The sequence below is a fragment of the Danio aesculapii genome, chromosome 22, assembly GCF_903798145.1.
Source record: "Danio aesculapii chromosome 22, fDanAes4.1, whole genome shotgun sequence".
Lineage (NCBI taxonomy): Eukaryota > Metazoa > Chordata > Actinopteri > Cypriniformes > Danionidae > Danio > Danio aesculapii.
This window is the reverse complement of record NC_079456.1, coordinates 38,839,366-38,855,658: the sequence shown is the minus strand read 5'-3', so window position 1 is coordinate 38,855,658 and position 16,293 is coordinate 38,839,366. Positions and strand designations below refer to the sequence as shown.

Sequence of the window (16,293 nt, the reverse complement as noted above, 5' to 3'; positions counted from 1 at the left end):
CAAACTGGCAGCTCTTTCCTCCAATGCCAACAATCCCTGGCATGCGCTTCTTCCAGGGAGGGGGTTAGCATGTGTGTGTGTGTGGGCTGCTACAGCGCTAGTTAGGTAACTCCAATACAATGAGGGAAAGAAAAGCAAGACTCCAGGAAGAGCGAACCGCTATCGCATGTGCTGTCCAAAATAGATTTGTGGTAAATCAGAGAGAGCGCGATTGAGGGAGAGTTTGCGCGAGTGTGCGACGCGCGCCTGGTCTGACGTGGGTGGCAAAGCGTGCTTGTGAGGAAAAGAGAGAGAGAGAGAGAAGGGGGATCGAGGTATTTGACAGCCTATGATTTCCACACGTTTAGAGCGGCTGCAGGAAGGCATTTGGAGAGGAGAGATGTCGCTCTGTTGCGGTAAGACATCACGTTTTTTATTTGACCGTCAGAATCTGAGAGTGCGGTTCGTGTAGCAGGCTGATGTGTGTTGCAAGGCATGCCGGTCTTGTTTGACAGAGTTGTGTTTAGAGTCGTGTTCAGGGCCGCAGGTAGGAGCAGGGTTATGACCTGTGAGTGGATGAACATCATTACGGGATGCTTTCTGACGATTGCTAATATTCCTCATATTGGTTGTTTAGTTGAGTTTAAGTGTTCTCTTTATGCCTGTGTTGTAAAATGTGCAGACATCAGTTTTTGTCTTTTTTACTCAGCTACACACATGCCATTTTAAATACATTTCAACATAAACACATGTAATATCGTTTGAAAAAAAATCAAAATAAAAAAATCCCTTGGCTTTAAATAGTGTGAGTGAAGGCTTTATTCAGTATTTGTTTGTGTTTTCTTTATTTATTAAGCTAAAGAATGTAAAATTCATATATCTATATATATCTCAAGCTGGAAATATCCATACTCATGGGCTGTAAAACAAACATGGACTGTATATGATTTGTATTTTAGAGCTATATATCAGTTATCGACCTCTAAATAAAAAGATCGGTTGTTGACTATGGTCAGTCTTTTGAGCTATATATGAGTTATTGGCTACCAAATAAGAATAATTATCGGTTGTTGATAATGGTCAGACTTGTGACTATATATCGGTTATTGGCTTCTAAAGAATTATTGGTTGTTGATAATGCTCAGATTTTTGAGCTAAATATCAGTTATTGGCCTCCATATATAAATAACTATGGGTTGTTGATAATGGTCAGATTTTTGAGCTATATATCGGTTATTGGCCTCCATATATAAATAACTATGGGTTGTTGATAATGGTCAGATTTTTGAGCTATATATCAATTATTGGCCTCCATATATAAATAATTATCGGTTGTTGATAATGCTCAGATTTTTGAGCTATATATCAGTTATTGGCTTTCAAATATAAATAATTATCGGTTGTTGATAATGGTCAGGTTTTTGAGCTATATATCAGTTATTGGCCTCCATATATAAATAATTATCGGTTGTTGATAATGCTCAGATTTTTGAGCTATATATCAGTTATTGGCTTTCAAATATAAATAATTATCGGTTGTTGATAATGCTCAGATTTTTTAGCTATGTATTGTTTTTGGCTTTCAAATATAAATAATGCTCACTTGATGATATTGGTCAGAATATACATTTTGGTACATCCATTCATTGTAGTTTTCTGTAATGAAGTAGGAAATTGTATATTAAAATCTACATATGTCTTATTTTCTGTAGTTAATCTTTTAATATTCAGCCAACTACAGTATTTGTTTGTATTTACCCTCATCAGTCATATTAAAATTTGACTTATTAAAAATAAACTTAATTTTTCATGTATCTGATTACTTTTGTAGAACAAATAGAGCCATTTCTCAAGCATGTTGTGATCTCTTTTATTCTCATTGTGAAAATAGTTTGTTGTTCAGTTAACCTGACATTTCTGTCATCATAACTCATGCTCATGCCATTTTAATTTCTTGATTAAATGTAGTTTTGTGTGAAAAACAGAGTCTATAAATAATATATATATATTTTACACTGCATTTGTTTGTTTTTGTAATTAGGCTCAGAAAAGTGTATGTGAAGATTTGTATTATTGGCCTTTCTATCGGTTATTTGTGTCATCATTTTTTCAGCATTATACCCTTTTTAACTCATTTTGTCATGCTTAACAGAGCTATGATATGATAAATGATAACACAGTTAACCTCGTAAATAACCCTTTGCCATCGTTTATTCACACGTGTCATTTTAAGCTAATTTTGTCATGAATAGATGTAATAAAACTGTGTACAAAAAGCAGACTTTGCAATTGATTTTGGGAAAAACAGATTCCTTATTTTCTGCAGTTAAGTTTTCATATGAATTATATTATTTAAGTTATATCAATGTGTATATTTATAGGCCCATGTTTTGTTTGTTTGCTTTCAAATATAAAGAGCTATCATTGATTGTATCTGCCAAAATTCCATAGTTGTGCAAACCTAGTTTCAATGTTTCAGCTTAGTTTTTGAAATCAGGCTCAGAAATAATAAAATCAGGATTTACACTGTCGTCTTATATATCTGCTATAGCAGGCACCTGCTATTTACTCTTATTCAAAGTGCGGATGCTTGTTTCTAGTAAAATCTATCTATTTTCATTACATATAAATGTTAACTTTATCTTTTGCTGTGTGAATGCTCAGTATTTGCTATTATTAATATATTTAAACATGCTTGTTTAAGGAAGAAAAGTAATGAAATGTTGTCCATTCAGCATCTTTACTCTTTGCAACACAAAATGAGATAAAATAGTTCTGTCCCTCGATTCACAAACAAATGAACATTTAATGCAAGGTTGCTGGATCTGGGGAGGATTATGAATTAAACAAAATGGAGGATCTAAATCGGTTAATAAATCAACCTTTCTCTAACAAGATGAAGCTATGATCATATATCATACTTTAATTGTGCATATTTTGACCTTGTCAAACCAAATCCATATGTTAAAAAGTCTGTAAGAATGTCTGTAAGAAGGTGACACGGTGGCTCAGTGGTTAGAACTGTCGCCTCACAGCAAGAAGGTCACTGGTTCGAGTCTTGGCTGGGTCAGTTGCTGTTTCTGTGTGGAGTTTGCATGTTCTCCCCGTGTTGGCGTGGGTTTCATCCGGGTGCTCCGGTTTCCCCCACAGTCCAAACACATGCGCTATAGGGGATGTGGGGAATCAAAAGTGTTGTGTATGTGTGTGAATGTGAGTGTGTATGGGTGTTTTCCAATGCTGGGTTGCTGTTGGAAGGGCAAACACTGCGTAAAACATATGCTGGATAGGTTAGTGGTTCATTCCGCTGTGGCGACCCCAATCAGGGAATAAGCCGAAGAAAAATGAATGAATAAGTGCATTCAGAACTTGTGCATGTCTTTTTGGGTGGACTGTCACTTTAAGAGCTGATTACATTTGTTCATTTAGCCAGGGCTTTTATCCTAATCTGCGGTTGCACAGCTTCATGTTTCTAAGATGCTCTTATGTGGAATATAGAGTACCAACTTTAACATGTGTTCATGGAAAATGGAGGCGAACAGATGATTCACCTTCTTCAGATTGCTGGACCGGATCTTTAGCTTAGACATCTGATTCATGGTGCAATTATTCATTCTTTTCCATTCCCCTTATTAATCTGGGGTCGCCACAGCAGAATGAACCACCAACTATTCCAGCATATGTTTTACACAGCGGATGCCCTTCCAGCTGCAACCCATCACTGGGAAACACCCATACACACTCATTCACACATACTCATACACTACGGCCAGTTTAGTTGATCAGTTCCCCTATACCACATGTGTTTGGACTGTGGGGGAAACCGGAGCACCCGGAGGAAACCATGCCACCATGTCATCCTATTTTATTTCAAAGAACATTTATAAAAATTCAGTTCAGTTATTTTGTCAAATGATCAGCAGAAGTCCCTGCTTGACATCAGTCTAATAAACACCTGTCGAATGCTGGTTTATGTAATCGTTTATAAGTAGACCAGTTCAGTTTCTGAATTATATGTTAGCTTCAGTAACCTTTAAAATGATTTTGGGGGTTTGTAGGTGGTTATTAACGCATTACTTTGGGTTTGCTTGAGTTTAATCCAATTATGTGTGCTGTAAAATAAGTTTTAAAGGCTGATTTTCACAACAGCCTGGTCATGTGTGGTTTTCTGGACGTCTCTGAACAGTTGGTGCATGTTTTCTCAATGCGGAGTCTCCACAATACTGTCCCATATGGTCTGTCATCTTCTGCGCCCTTTGTTGACCCGGAGCAAAGACACACAAACACTAACAGACTGATGGACAGTCTTGCTTGCTAGCGTAAAACTGCACTGCAAATGAATCCGCCAGTTAATGGTGCGTTTAAGCCTCAAACGTGCCATCTTTCACTTGTGCTATTGTTTAAATGAAGCATTCATTTCATCTACAATACAATCATCCAGTTAGTTTGCGTTCATTTAGTCATTCTGGGTTTCACCAAACTGCCTGCTTCATTATATACATGTGCAAATTATTAGCTAGCATTTCTGTAGCTAGTAGTCTGAGTAAGTTCACTGTATTGCTATTCCACGTATCATCTGTTTGTTCCCCAATACAAACCTGAATGTGAAATGTGTGGTTAGAGAAGAGCCCCAGCGTGTGGGGCGAGCTGAGTCGGCTAGTGCAGGTGAGCGTTAGCATTAGCACCCGGAGGATCAGTGGTGATTGTGTGGAGTGTGGGCGAAACGCTGTGAGTCACACTCCATCACTGACTGAAGAGTCTCAAATGGAGGATGCAGGAAGCTAATAAATCAGTTTTCATGGTCTACAAATTCATCTTTTCTTTAATACATCCATTTCCTGTTGGCCAAGCTGATATATTAGGATTTCTGCTTCGTTTTTAGCACTAGCTTATGTAATGCTTTGCATATAATGGCAGTTTATATGTTGTTCTGTTGCTGCTAATTGGTAAATCTGAATATCTAACAAATAGTCAATGCCACTAACTGATCAACATTGATTGGTTTTCCTGCAAAGCGCTTATTGTTTGTGCTGAAGTCTTGTAAGCTAAATAGGAGTCAGAGCAAGAGATGAACATGTGTTCTCATGAGAGAGCTAATGGTGATAATGGGTCATTTAACAGCTAAACAAACAGGGCTTTAATGAGAACCTGCTATTTGAGGCGCATTCTCAGTGGGGACGGTGTTTCGAAGTCATTGAAATCAGTAGAGTGAGTCATATATACAGTATATATGTGGTGTCTTATTGAAAACATACTTAGAATAAAGCCCTGCATTGCTTGTTCCTTCTCTTCTGATAGATTATCTTTTGTTATATCTGTGCAGTTTAATTTCCTCTCCAGTCCTGAAAGACCCTTTAAAGTTGCCATTAAATCAAAATGTCCTCATCTTTTTAATGCATATAGTAGTGCTTGTTATAAACATTGTATCTGCGTGCTTGATTAGTTATATTCTGCCCTCAGAATCTTTAATTAAACACCATAACTTTCCCTTCCCCTTTTGAAATGACTTTTCTTCACCTCTGGCCATTTCGTCCACTTGTCAGTCTTCCTCCATTTTGTTTTGTTATTTTGTTTATTTTTTTCCTGTCCTTTTTCTTCTCTTTTTTTTGTGAGCTAACTGTTTAGATAATTATAGATATTTTGTAATAGACTGTTGTGAAAATGAAAACACAGCAGTTTTGTCAGGATTCTGCCACTCTGGTTTTGTTAATTCTTGTTTTGGTGGCAGAGTCCAGACATTAGTCCTGTCTTGTCTTGTATGTTGTGCTCGGCTCGAGTTTTCTCGGGTTAAGCACTGTTTTTTGTCATTGTGTGTCTTTTGTATGAGCGTCGTCTCGTGCCTGATGGGGGAGCGCAAGTTCTGGGCATGCTTGGGACGCGCGCTCTTGTACTCGTGTTTGTGTTTGTTCTGTTGGCAGTGCGCTGTTTCATTCTCAGCCTCTCAGTCTAGTTGGTTTCAGATGGCACAGAGATGAAACATGCACGTTACATGTGTGAGTGCATGGTAAGGTGTTCATTTATCGCGTGCTCGGGTCTTGTGTCTATTTATGTTGGTGTGTTTACATTGTGGCCGCGTGCTTTAGTGTTGTGTTCTAGTCTTTTATGTGAGCACATGGCTTGTGGTGTTTGCCTTTTGTTTTATTTTATTATTAATCAACCCATATTCTTTACTGCATTTGAGTCCTTGCTCCCTTTCCCTTTCTGAAACCGTGACGCTTTTGTTTCCAATACCCATCTTCCAATCCAATTGGTTCCCAAAGGATAAATCTGTGTCAGTCCAGTGTTCAGAGTTCAGTTTAGCTCAGTTCAGTGTGGTTTAATCTTCACTGCTGAAAGTCCAAACACTGAAGAGCAAATCCATCCATGCACAGCTCCATAAGAATCAAACCAAGCAGGCCAGTGGAGACAGTGGAGGAACAAACTTCACCAATTGACCAAAGTGAAGGAGAGAAACCTGGAGAGAAACCAGGCTCAGTTGGGCACGAGCATTTCTCCTCTGGCCAAACTTCCTGTGTAGAGCTGCAGTGTAGGCACCGGAGGCTGGAGAGCGCTGGGCGTCTATCGTGGAGAAGCCGCAGGTGTGAGAAAGTCACCGGTGGGTGTCCAGGCTGGCCCACGGGATCAATGCAGAGACTCGTCTGTCACTGAAGTATTTCAGGAATGAGTCTCACGCTCTCCACTCCTCCATGACCACCACAACATCAGCTAAGGATACAGCCTGGTCCAGGATTATGGATACCTTGGTATGATTGCGACTGTAGGGGCATCCATTGCATAAAACATATGCTGGATAAGTTGGTGGTTTATTCCGCTGTGGCAACCCCTGATAAATAAGGGACTACACTGAAGGATGAATGAATGAATGTTGGGGGAAAAGGACAATCTTAAATCCTGTTTCATGTTGACTTTAAGAAGTGCTTATTCTGAAATTGCCACATCACTAATGGCTAGTGTCATAAACTCTGCTTAGTCATAGTGTGATAATATGGAGGAGGCAGGACGGATTCAGTTATTTCTATGCAGCAGAAGAGGAATATACAGTTATTCCAGGTGGCATATGACTAAACAATGAGAGTAAGAGATGGCGTGCCGCTTGCCAAACAGTGTGCAGTTCCTGGCTGCGTTGCACCTGCCATTCTGCAAATCCCTTTGAAGGATTCCAGCGTCAGAAATAGTTGGCTAAAGTTTATTTTTAACAAGGTACAACAATTAAACATTTATTTAATTCAGTTTCTTACAGCACCTCTACTGAATACTTTTTTTCTCTGAACCTAAGTGAAGACATGGACGAATTGGACGGCCGGGAGCTGGACATGATGATATGTGCTTTCGACACCTTGCACTGTAGCTCAGTCCAGTCTCTGTATTTAAAGCCTGTGAGTCACACAGTTGTGGAAAGTGTGATGAATACATGTTCTTCACACGGCTCGGTGCAACACGTGCTGTAGCTCCTCTTCCTACACACTCACACACCAAGAGTCTTCAGCTGTATTCCCTTTAGCCAGACCAAAAATTGTGTTTTGCATGCGAGTCTCCGTTTACATTCTTTAGCCATATCATGTTGGGCGGCACAGTGGCACAGTGGGTTGCGATGTCACCTCACAGCAAGATGGTTGCTGGTTCGAGCCTCGGCTGGGTCAGTTGGAATTTCTACATGGAGTTTGCATGTTGGCATGGGTTTCCTCCGGGTGCTCTGGTTTCCCCCACAAGTCCAAAGACATGCACTATAGGTGTATTGGGTAAGCTAAGTTGGCCGTAGTGTATGTGTGTATGCCCTGGTCCTTTGGGTTGGGGGTAGAGCGTTGGGCTAACAACTCGCCTTGTAAAAATAAGATGTTATGAAACAATAATATGGTGCGGGTAATTATCAACTTTGATATAAACGGCCCTGGTAAGTAATCTATATCATCTTTTCACTGACTGATATAATTGATCTCTCAATTTCTTCTCAATCATCTTGTTCAGCATGTCTGCAGTAAGGAATTAAATTGGTTCCTATAATATCTTAGGGATAGGAAGACTGTCAGTAGTTTTTGAAAATGTCTTTATCTATTGCATGTACATGTGCTTTGCTGCATGGTTCTGTTTTGAGCCCAAGTTTTGTTCTTCCTGTATTGAACTTCAACAAATGTTTCTCCAGAAACCAGTACTAGTATTGGTTCTAAATCTCTGAGTTACATAACCAACACTGTAGGTACTCCACTTGTTGGTCTTATAACCAAACAATATACATTTCCCAGAGTTAACTAGATATTCTGCTAAAATAGACTAGACAGGCATGCGATTTCTTAACCAAACACAAAAGCTCTGTTGATATTTAAAGTCTGTTCCAAATCCTAAAATACCAATGTGAATCATTAAAGTACTTGTTAATCAACGAGAGACCTCATAAGTGAAAGAGGATCCTGATGGATTATGAACCGGGTGCAATCCATCTTTCAGTTACTGCAGAGGAGGATAGGTTCTTGCCACTGGGTTGTGGGGGAGGCTGTCAATCTGAGCTGGATTTCAGTTAAAGCTCCAGGATTTATACTCAAGTCCCTCAATGACTAACTTAAAACAGTCATAATGGCATTATACTACTGAGGCTGATACATTTATTTACAGTGTTTGAAACGGAGTGCAATGATTGTGCATTTGTGATGGGAAAGTAAGGGAAGATGATTCCACAACGTGTACTAAGATCAGCTTGTGCCAAGATCCTAAAATACCTCATATGGCAGTCATGGAGAAAAGATTCTTCTCAGTCTCTTTAATCTAGAACTCATTTGAGAGAAGATGAGTTGGAGATACATCTTTATCTCTTTTTTTTCCAGTCCACCTATCCAGGCTAAAGGAAACGCTTTAATCTTATTGATCAGGTTGGCTCCTATCTTCAAGATAAACTCAGAAGTCTAATAAAGTGTAACCCAACACTGAAATGAGTCAGAGGGTAGCAGATACGTTTAGTAAATGATCTGTGTTCAGTTGAGTATCAATCAGAATGACTGAGTGTGTTTGGGTCTCTATAAATCAAATGTAGAGGAATGTTATTTTGCTTTTTAACATGTAGTAGTCAGAATTTGACCTCAATGATTTGTGTAGTGATTTGCGATGTTTAGATAGTGTTTTGAAATGTATATACATTTTCTGAAGTTGGCAATAAAATGACAATACATTACTACTGAAGGTATCGAATTTGTGATTAAAAATGATAGTTTGACAGTTTAGAGATGCAGAGTATAGACCAGGGTTGTTATATCTCTAAAAAATTATCCCCCGAAACACTCTATTTAACTAATTAAAACCTAGTTGGGTGACAAATGAATCATTTCAAACATTCTGAAAGACTACATCTGCAGTGTTTCTGAATTACCCAAACCACCAGGAATACTGTGGTCAGCCAATATTAACGCAAAGACTGGTGCAAACCAGCTTAGACTAGTGTAAGAATTCATACTTTACAAGTTAATTGCACTGGTTTCTCCTTCAACTTCATTACAAGCACTATGCTGGTCCATAACCTGCCCAAAACCAGCTCAAAGTGACACATAAACACTTAAGCTACTAAAGGATACTGGTGTGGTGGTTCCCCTACCAAGCTGTTTAACTAGCTAAACCAAGCAAGACTTCACCTGTCATAATCATCAGCGATTGAGGGTTTGCAGATTGCTGGAGAACTGTACACATACCACTTTACTGAACTACAACTCCCATCATGCACCTCACACACACACACACACACACACCTGTTCTCACCCTGATTAAACACATAAAGTTGATTCTTGTAAGGATTAATTTCCAGGACTATAAAGAAACCTCACACACACACACACACACACACACACACACACACACACACACACACACACACACACACACACTTTGCTGAGTCTTGTTACACTGTGAGCAAACTAATTGTTACCTCGTCTTGCCTTGCCATGTTTTTGACCTCTGCTTTGTTTTACTGTTATGTTGTTTTGCCGCCTGTCTTGACCATTCGCCTGTATTCTGTTTATGATTTTTGGATTATCTGCATGCTTCTGACTGTCGCTGTTTGACCATTGCCTGTCTGACATTTCTCCTAATAAACTGTATTTGGATCCTCATCTCTGTTGCAACCCGACTCATTATATCACTAGCCGGAGCAACACTTAAACGAAAGTAAAACAGTTTGGATTGGATTGTTGCATAACAATCCAGATCCTACTAGCTAGCATGGAAACAAAGGTTTCCTCACCACTTCATCATCACTTTTCTAGCTAGGTTCACACAAAGCCATAAAGAGAGAGAGAGAGAGAGAGAGAGAGAGTTGTCAAAACTCCATTGACTCCAATGGAATGTTTTGGGATTTTTTTTTCAAGAGAGGCTCATGAACCTTCTCAATAGTTAGCACTTACAGCTGAACTATCGTTGAAGACTGTTGACACGTCAAAGAAGAAACTTGCCTACCGATTGTGCAATTGCCATAAACCAATAGTAGCTCAAAGGGGTTTAAAAGGGTACTTCCCCAAAAAAGTTTGCTTTGGTTGCTGTTTCTAATCAAAACGAACTCGAAACAAACGTTGCTTTGGCCGGATGTTGTTTGACATCAGGTCGTTCCAGTTAGCTCTTTAAATTAGTTTGAAGTATATTGGTCCATTGTAATTATACTTGAATCAGGATGCCAACTCATACTGCTGTGTATTCAAAGATTCACTCTTAGTTTCCGTCAGAAACCTTTCTCCCTCCACATTCCTACAGACTTGTAGTTTGTTCTGCAGCTGGCCATTGAGATTTTTCTCCAAGAAATGGGCCATTGAGCCTAGTAGGAAGTGAATCACACTGTTTTGCTTGTGATTGCATCAAAGAAGAGTAATTATGCCACCATGAGCAGAAGGAAGCTGTCAGTCTCCAGAGCCAGAAGTGATCTGGGGGGAAGTAGCTACATCCAGTACACAGGTCCAATAGAGTACAACAGAACATGTGATGGATGTGGCTTTTACAAAAGAGCGCTCAGATCCCATCTCATTTCACCAATAACACACTGTGGAGTGGAATACTGACAGATCCACACAGATATAGGCATCGAGGGGCACGTTCTTGAGTAAACCTTCTTTGTTTTCAAGAGCACATCAAGCTCAAGTCCTGAGATGTTTGGCAATGGAGGACACTGGAGACTGCACATACAGCTGGCACAGCATGACAAACACACAAATCTGTCTGCTGTATGTCTCCCTGAGGGCCAATGGGGGAGTCGTTATCATTCATCATGCACAAAACTTGCAGGGGAAGCCTTGCGGTTTGGGACGTGTGCTTAGATGATGCTCGGTGGTTGTTCCATGTCTTTGACTATCTGTGACTTTGATTATTTTCAGTACTGTAAATCCAGCATCATTTGAAAGCAGCATGACGAGGCATTCGCATTGACAGTGGTCTGTAGAAGCTGAGCAGCCTGAAGGCATTTATGTTGGAGACACTAAAACAAAGCTGAGCAGAGTTGAGAGGATTATTTGCAAATGTAAATACTATTCACCTAACTTAAAGTCTAATTCATACTGCACTGACAGATGGCTATCAGGAACAGGTTTGGTGCTGGTTTGTTCAACAAAGGGTCATTCTGAAAACGTAACCCTGTATACGTTTCTGGAGATCATGAGTGATGTACCCAGAGTTACGTATGGCTGCATTTCATCTTTAAAACGAACGCTACGAGCCGGTATGACGGCGTTCCTTTTCGTGCTTACCAGCTCACCGCTTACCTCGAAATGTACGGCTTTTCCGCTGTTACCAGTTTGTCCAGTAGCTCAACATGTATATTGGCAGACTTGAGACCCAGAGAGGAGTTGACCATGACGATGGGGTTCGAGTCCAGTGAAGAAGAAAGCAGATAAATCAAAAACAAAATCTATCATTGGTCGGTTGGTCAGTCAGCAAGTCAGTCAGTCGACAGCGGTCTCTGGTGGATTTACGTAAGAACAGCAGATGCGAATGGCACTCAGGAGAGAAATTTGAGATCTGAAAAAGCGTACATAGTGGCCTCTGGGGGATTAGCGAAAAGAAAAACTGCAAAAACATATAGCTCCTGGGACATATTTGGCACTCTCCAGAAATGTATGTAGGGGTACGTAATCCGTATGAGCCTGGGTTTGTTGGGTTGTGCAAAGTCTGAAAATGACATGCTGTAACCAATGATTGTTGGACTGAAATGTGGTGTTGGACTTATATATAAGTTTTACGATGGGCACATTTGGCAATGCTGCCTGTCTTTAGGGAGCCAGTAAATTTCTGTTGTACAATTTTACTTTTTTTCTTTTAATCAAAATAAGAGTGTATTGCAATGTTCACAGGATGTTCTCAGTTTACACTATATTATGTGCCATATGGGCCTGCTCCACAGTGGCCAGATCAAATTTAGGTTAGTTTGTCATGGATAGATGGATTCAATTGAATCTTTGCCTTTCTTGCTTGTTTTTCTCCACAGAAGCATAAAGTGGACCTCTTTTACAAGCTTCGTCACGTGATGAACGAGTTGATTGATCTGAGGCGACAACTGCTTTCAGGCCACCTGACCCAGGATCAAGTCCGTGAAGTCAAACGACACATCACTGTACGACTGGACTGGGGCAATGAGTGAGTTATTCTCTTTTACCTCCAGACATATGCCCTAAACAAACTCAAACTGTTGTCTTAGTCTCAGGGAAAACCTTTAGAGGTGTTGTTAGCAAGATTCCACTATAAGTCTACACCAGAAAATATGTTTAAGCTGTTGTTAGCAATGTTAGCCAGCATGCTAATATGCAATATTGGTCTTTATTTTGGGCAAAAACAAAAAAAAATATGCTTTTAATATTTTGTTAACAACATTAGCCATCATGCTAACTTCCAAAACTGGCATAAATCTCACGGAAGAATACCTTTAAGCTATTTAAGCAAATTTGGTCATACTTTTAGGGACCAATTGTCACTTTTAACGTACACTCAGCTATTTTAACTCAATAAACTTTATTTTAGGCATACATATTGTTCTTAACAAACCATTAACTTTTACTTCAATAAACTGCACATGACCAGCAAGGAAAGAACCAGAAAGTAAACGCCTTACCAGCATTTGGTATATTTGAACAGCAGGGAAAGATTGCTTCAAGTTGTTACCTAAAGTTAGCTATCATGCTAATTTCCACCATTGGTCTTACTTTGCACAATATGCTGACTTTAAAGTGTTGCTAGTGATGTTAGCTATCATGTTAATTTTCGCCCTTGGCCCAAATCTTCTAAAAGACCTACCAAAGGTGTGTTTAAATTGTTGTTAACAAATTAGCCATCATGCTATCTTCCTTTAATGGCCAGAATCTTGTATAAAAACCATTAAAGATCACTTTAAGGTGTTGTAAGCAGATTTACCCTTCATTCTAACTTCTACAATAGGCCTAGATCTTGCTCAAAATACCACAGAAGGTGTCTTTAACAAAGTTACCTGTCATGTTAGCGTCCACCATTAGTTTAACTCTTGCAGAACGACCACACAATATACCTTAAGGTGTTGCTAAATGTGTTAGCTTTCATGTTAGCTTCCACCTTTCCAAATATACCCTATTAAACAAGTATTTGGGATCGATTTCATCTGGACTCTAAATAACTTGTTGAGATTAATGTCCAGCACTGGCATACTTCACTCCATTGAACAGTGTTTAAATAAGCTGTTGTGTGTCATGAGGACCTGCTGGTGTTTTAAATGGGATAGAGGCCAAGGCCTTCTGAGCGTGGAGTAAACAGAACTGAAACACTGGTGATGGATTGCTGCAGCTTTCTCGTCACCCTAAATCGACTTGGCCCAGAAAGAAATGAGGAGAAAAAGAGCATAAGTCATTTGTTTCCTGGTTAATGCGAACTACATTGAGATTTCAAATACTAACAGTAAGGCCAAACACAACACAACAAAAAGGATGAGTCTGTCTTTTCTTTAGAGTTAATTCAGTTTTCACTGCAATCAAAGACACTTATGTCTGTCCTTCAGACGCCGCCCCCATTTTCTAACCTACACACTTGTGCAGTTCTTCTTTTTCAGCATTTAAGTGTCTGGTATTTACAGTTCTTGCATCATTGTTTCAGAGATTTTTGAAAGTTTCATGGCTATTATCCATTTGACACTCAAATTGATCTTGAATACACTGTAATTTCTGAATGAAAGATTGTTTTTATGGCAGTTATCTATCCCAGATCTCCAAGAGAAGAGTCATTAGGTTCACATCTTATAGCATTGAATGAAAGCCAAATAATTTAAACCAACAGTCTTTTAGAGGTCAGGTGATCTGAGTGTCAGCGTCTACGTTTCAGACCCAGGTTTACCACTCATCGCTCTTCTTCAAGGTCACCCGAAGACTCACTTCTGTGATGAGGCACTTTGTGGTTCAGGGCTTTCAGCAGGACATCTCTGCCAGGTCTTCAGATCAGCAAACTGAGAGATAATTGAGTAAATGGGATGAAATGGATTTGAGACAGGAGCACTTACCGATGCATTTCTATAAATACTTGAAGGATGAGTTGAAGAGCATCTGGAGTGTGTTTCAAACAATCTAATAATGTTTTTCATTATGCCTTACTCAGGTTAACAATTTTCTCTTGAAGAGGTCTTGTGTTTATTGGCAAGTAGCACTGTTACTGTAATATGCATTTGTTAAAGGGTCTTCTGTGTTACTGTTTAGGAATTCAGATATGGCTATGACCGTCTGGTTTCCAACACACAGACATGGCCATCTGATCAATCAGAGCCATATAAGAGAAAAGTAGAACCTTCTTACCAATCAGAGCAGAATGCAGCCATCTGACCAATCAGAGCAAAGACCATTTTATTAATCACAACAGACTGAACCATCTTGACCAGTCAGAGCAGAGTAGAGTAGAGCCAACTGACCACTCGGAGCAGAGTAAAGCCATCTGACCAATCAGAGCAAAATAGTGTAATCGGAGCAGTGTAAAGCAGTCTGACCAATCAGAGCAAAGGCAATTTGATTATTACAAACAGATTGGGCCATCTTGACCAGTCAGAGCAGAGTAGAGCTATCTGACCAATATTAGCAGAGTAGAGCTATCTGACCAATAATAGCAGAGTAGAGCTATCTGACCAATAATAGCAGAGTAGAGCTATCTGACCAATAATAGCAGAGTAGAGCTATCTGACCAATAAGTGCAGTGAAGAGTCATCTGATTAATCAGAGCAGAGTTGAATCATCTGACCTATCAGAGCAGAGTAGGGTTATCAGAGCTGTGTGAAGCAGTCTGACTTATCAGAGCAAAGGCTATCTGATTATTAACAAAAGACTGGGCTATCTGACCAGTCAGAGCGGCATAAGGCCCTTTGACCAATAAGAGCAGAGTAGAGCCATCTGACCAATCAGAGTAGAGTCATCTGACCAATCAGAGCAAAGGCCATCTGATTACTAGCAACAGACTGGGCCATCTTGACCAGTCAAAGCAGAGTAAGGCCATTTGACCAATAAGAGTAGAGTAGAGCCATCTGACCAATCAGAGCAGAGTAGAGCCATCTGACCAATCAGAGCAGAGTAGGATGCCAGATGGGAGGGGTTTAGAGGTCAGATCTGTAACGCACATGTTTTAGACACGATGTGAACAGAGCAGATCCTGCAGTGTACATTATGAGAACATTAAAGCTGTTGTTTCCCCGAGTTGAAGTAAATTATTTGCATAACCTCTAAGACAAACGGATAAAAATCTGAATTAGCATAATATGGGGGGTTAATGTAAGACTGTGAGACGGTTTATTTGTTGACAACAAGACATTTATATACTCAGTGACGTCTTGACGTAACAAATAAGCTGCATTTACAGAACAATTGAGGAGCACATCAAGCTCGTCATTGCTAAAAACTGTTAATTGTCACATAATCAGTTTGTTACTGTCTGTTTACACAAAGTTGTCAACAAATAGACGTATTTATGCTCTGATACAAACCAACCATGCAAGATGTCTCTCTGGAGAACTCATTTGCCAGTAGATATTCAGAAAATATGCAGATGTATTAGCACACCCCTGGCTAGGCAGGGGTGCTGGGTTATGCTAATGCTGATTATTTGATCGAGAGCAAAACAACCAAAGCAAAAGCGTGGAAAAAATCACCAAGCATGCCTTAGAAAGCACTCCAACATTACATTAACAGTACATTAGCCCTATTAGCATTATTTAAACCAGTTTAACCCTTTAGCAAACACCCAGAACATCTGAACAAATGTTTAAATGAAGTTGTAATAGCTGCATTAGCATTATTAGCATTATTGCACTCAGAACATCTGAACAAATGTTTAAAAACTAATGCTAGTCTTTGATTTAGGCTCCTCGGT

General features: G+C 39.6%; 1 protein-coding gene across 9 annotated transcripts in view; it reads left to right on the top strand.

The window, feature by feature from the left end:
- The window catches only part of dock3 (dedicator of cytokinesis 3), a 208,627-nt gene that overhangs the window by 110,900 nt on the left and 81,434 nt on the right, over positions 1 to 16,293 (top strand). For 8 of the 9 annotated variants that reach the window (XR_008835714.1, XM_056447328.1, XM_056447327.1 and 5 more), the window contains exon 6: positions 12,419 to 12,567. Coding sequence is in view for 8 of the 9 variants with exons in the window: in XM_056447328.1 (XP_056303303.1) it covers positions 12,419 to 12,567 (149 nt within the window). In the remaining variant the exon portion in view is untranslated. Of the gene's footprint in view, positions 1 to 134; positions 396 to 12,418; positions 12,568 to 16,293 lie in introns of those variants that run through there. The other variant, XM_056447330.1, reaches the window with a different exon arrangement.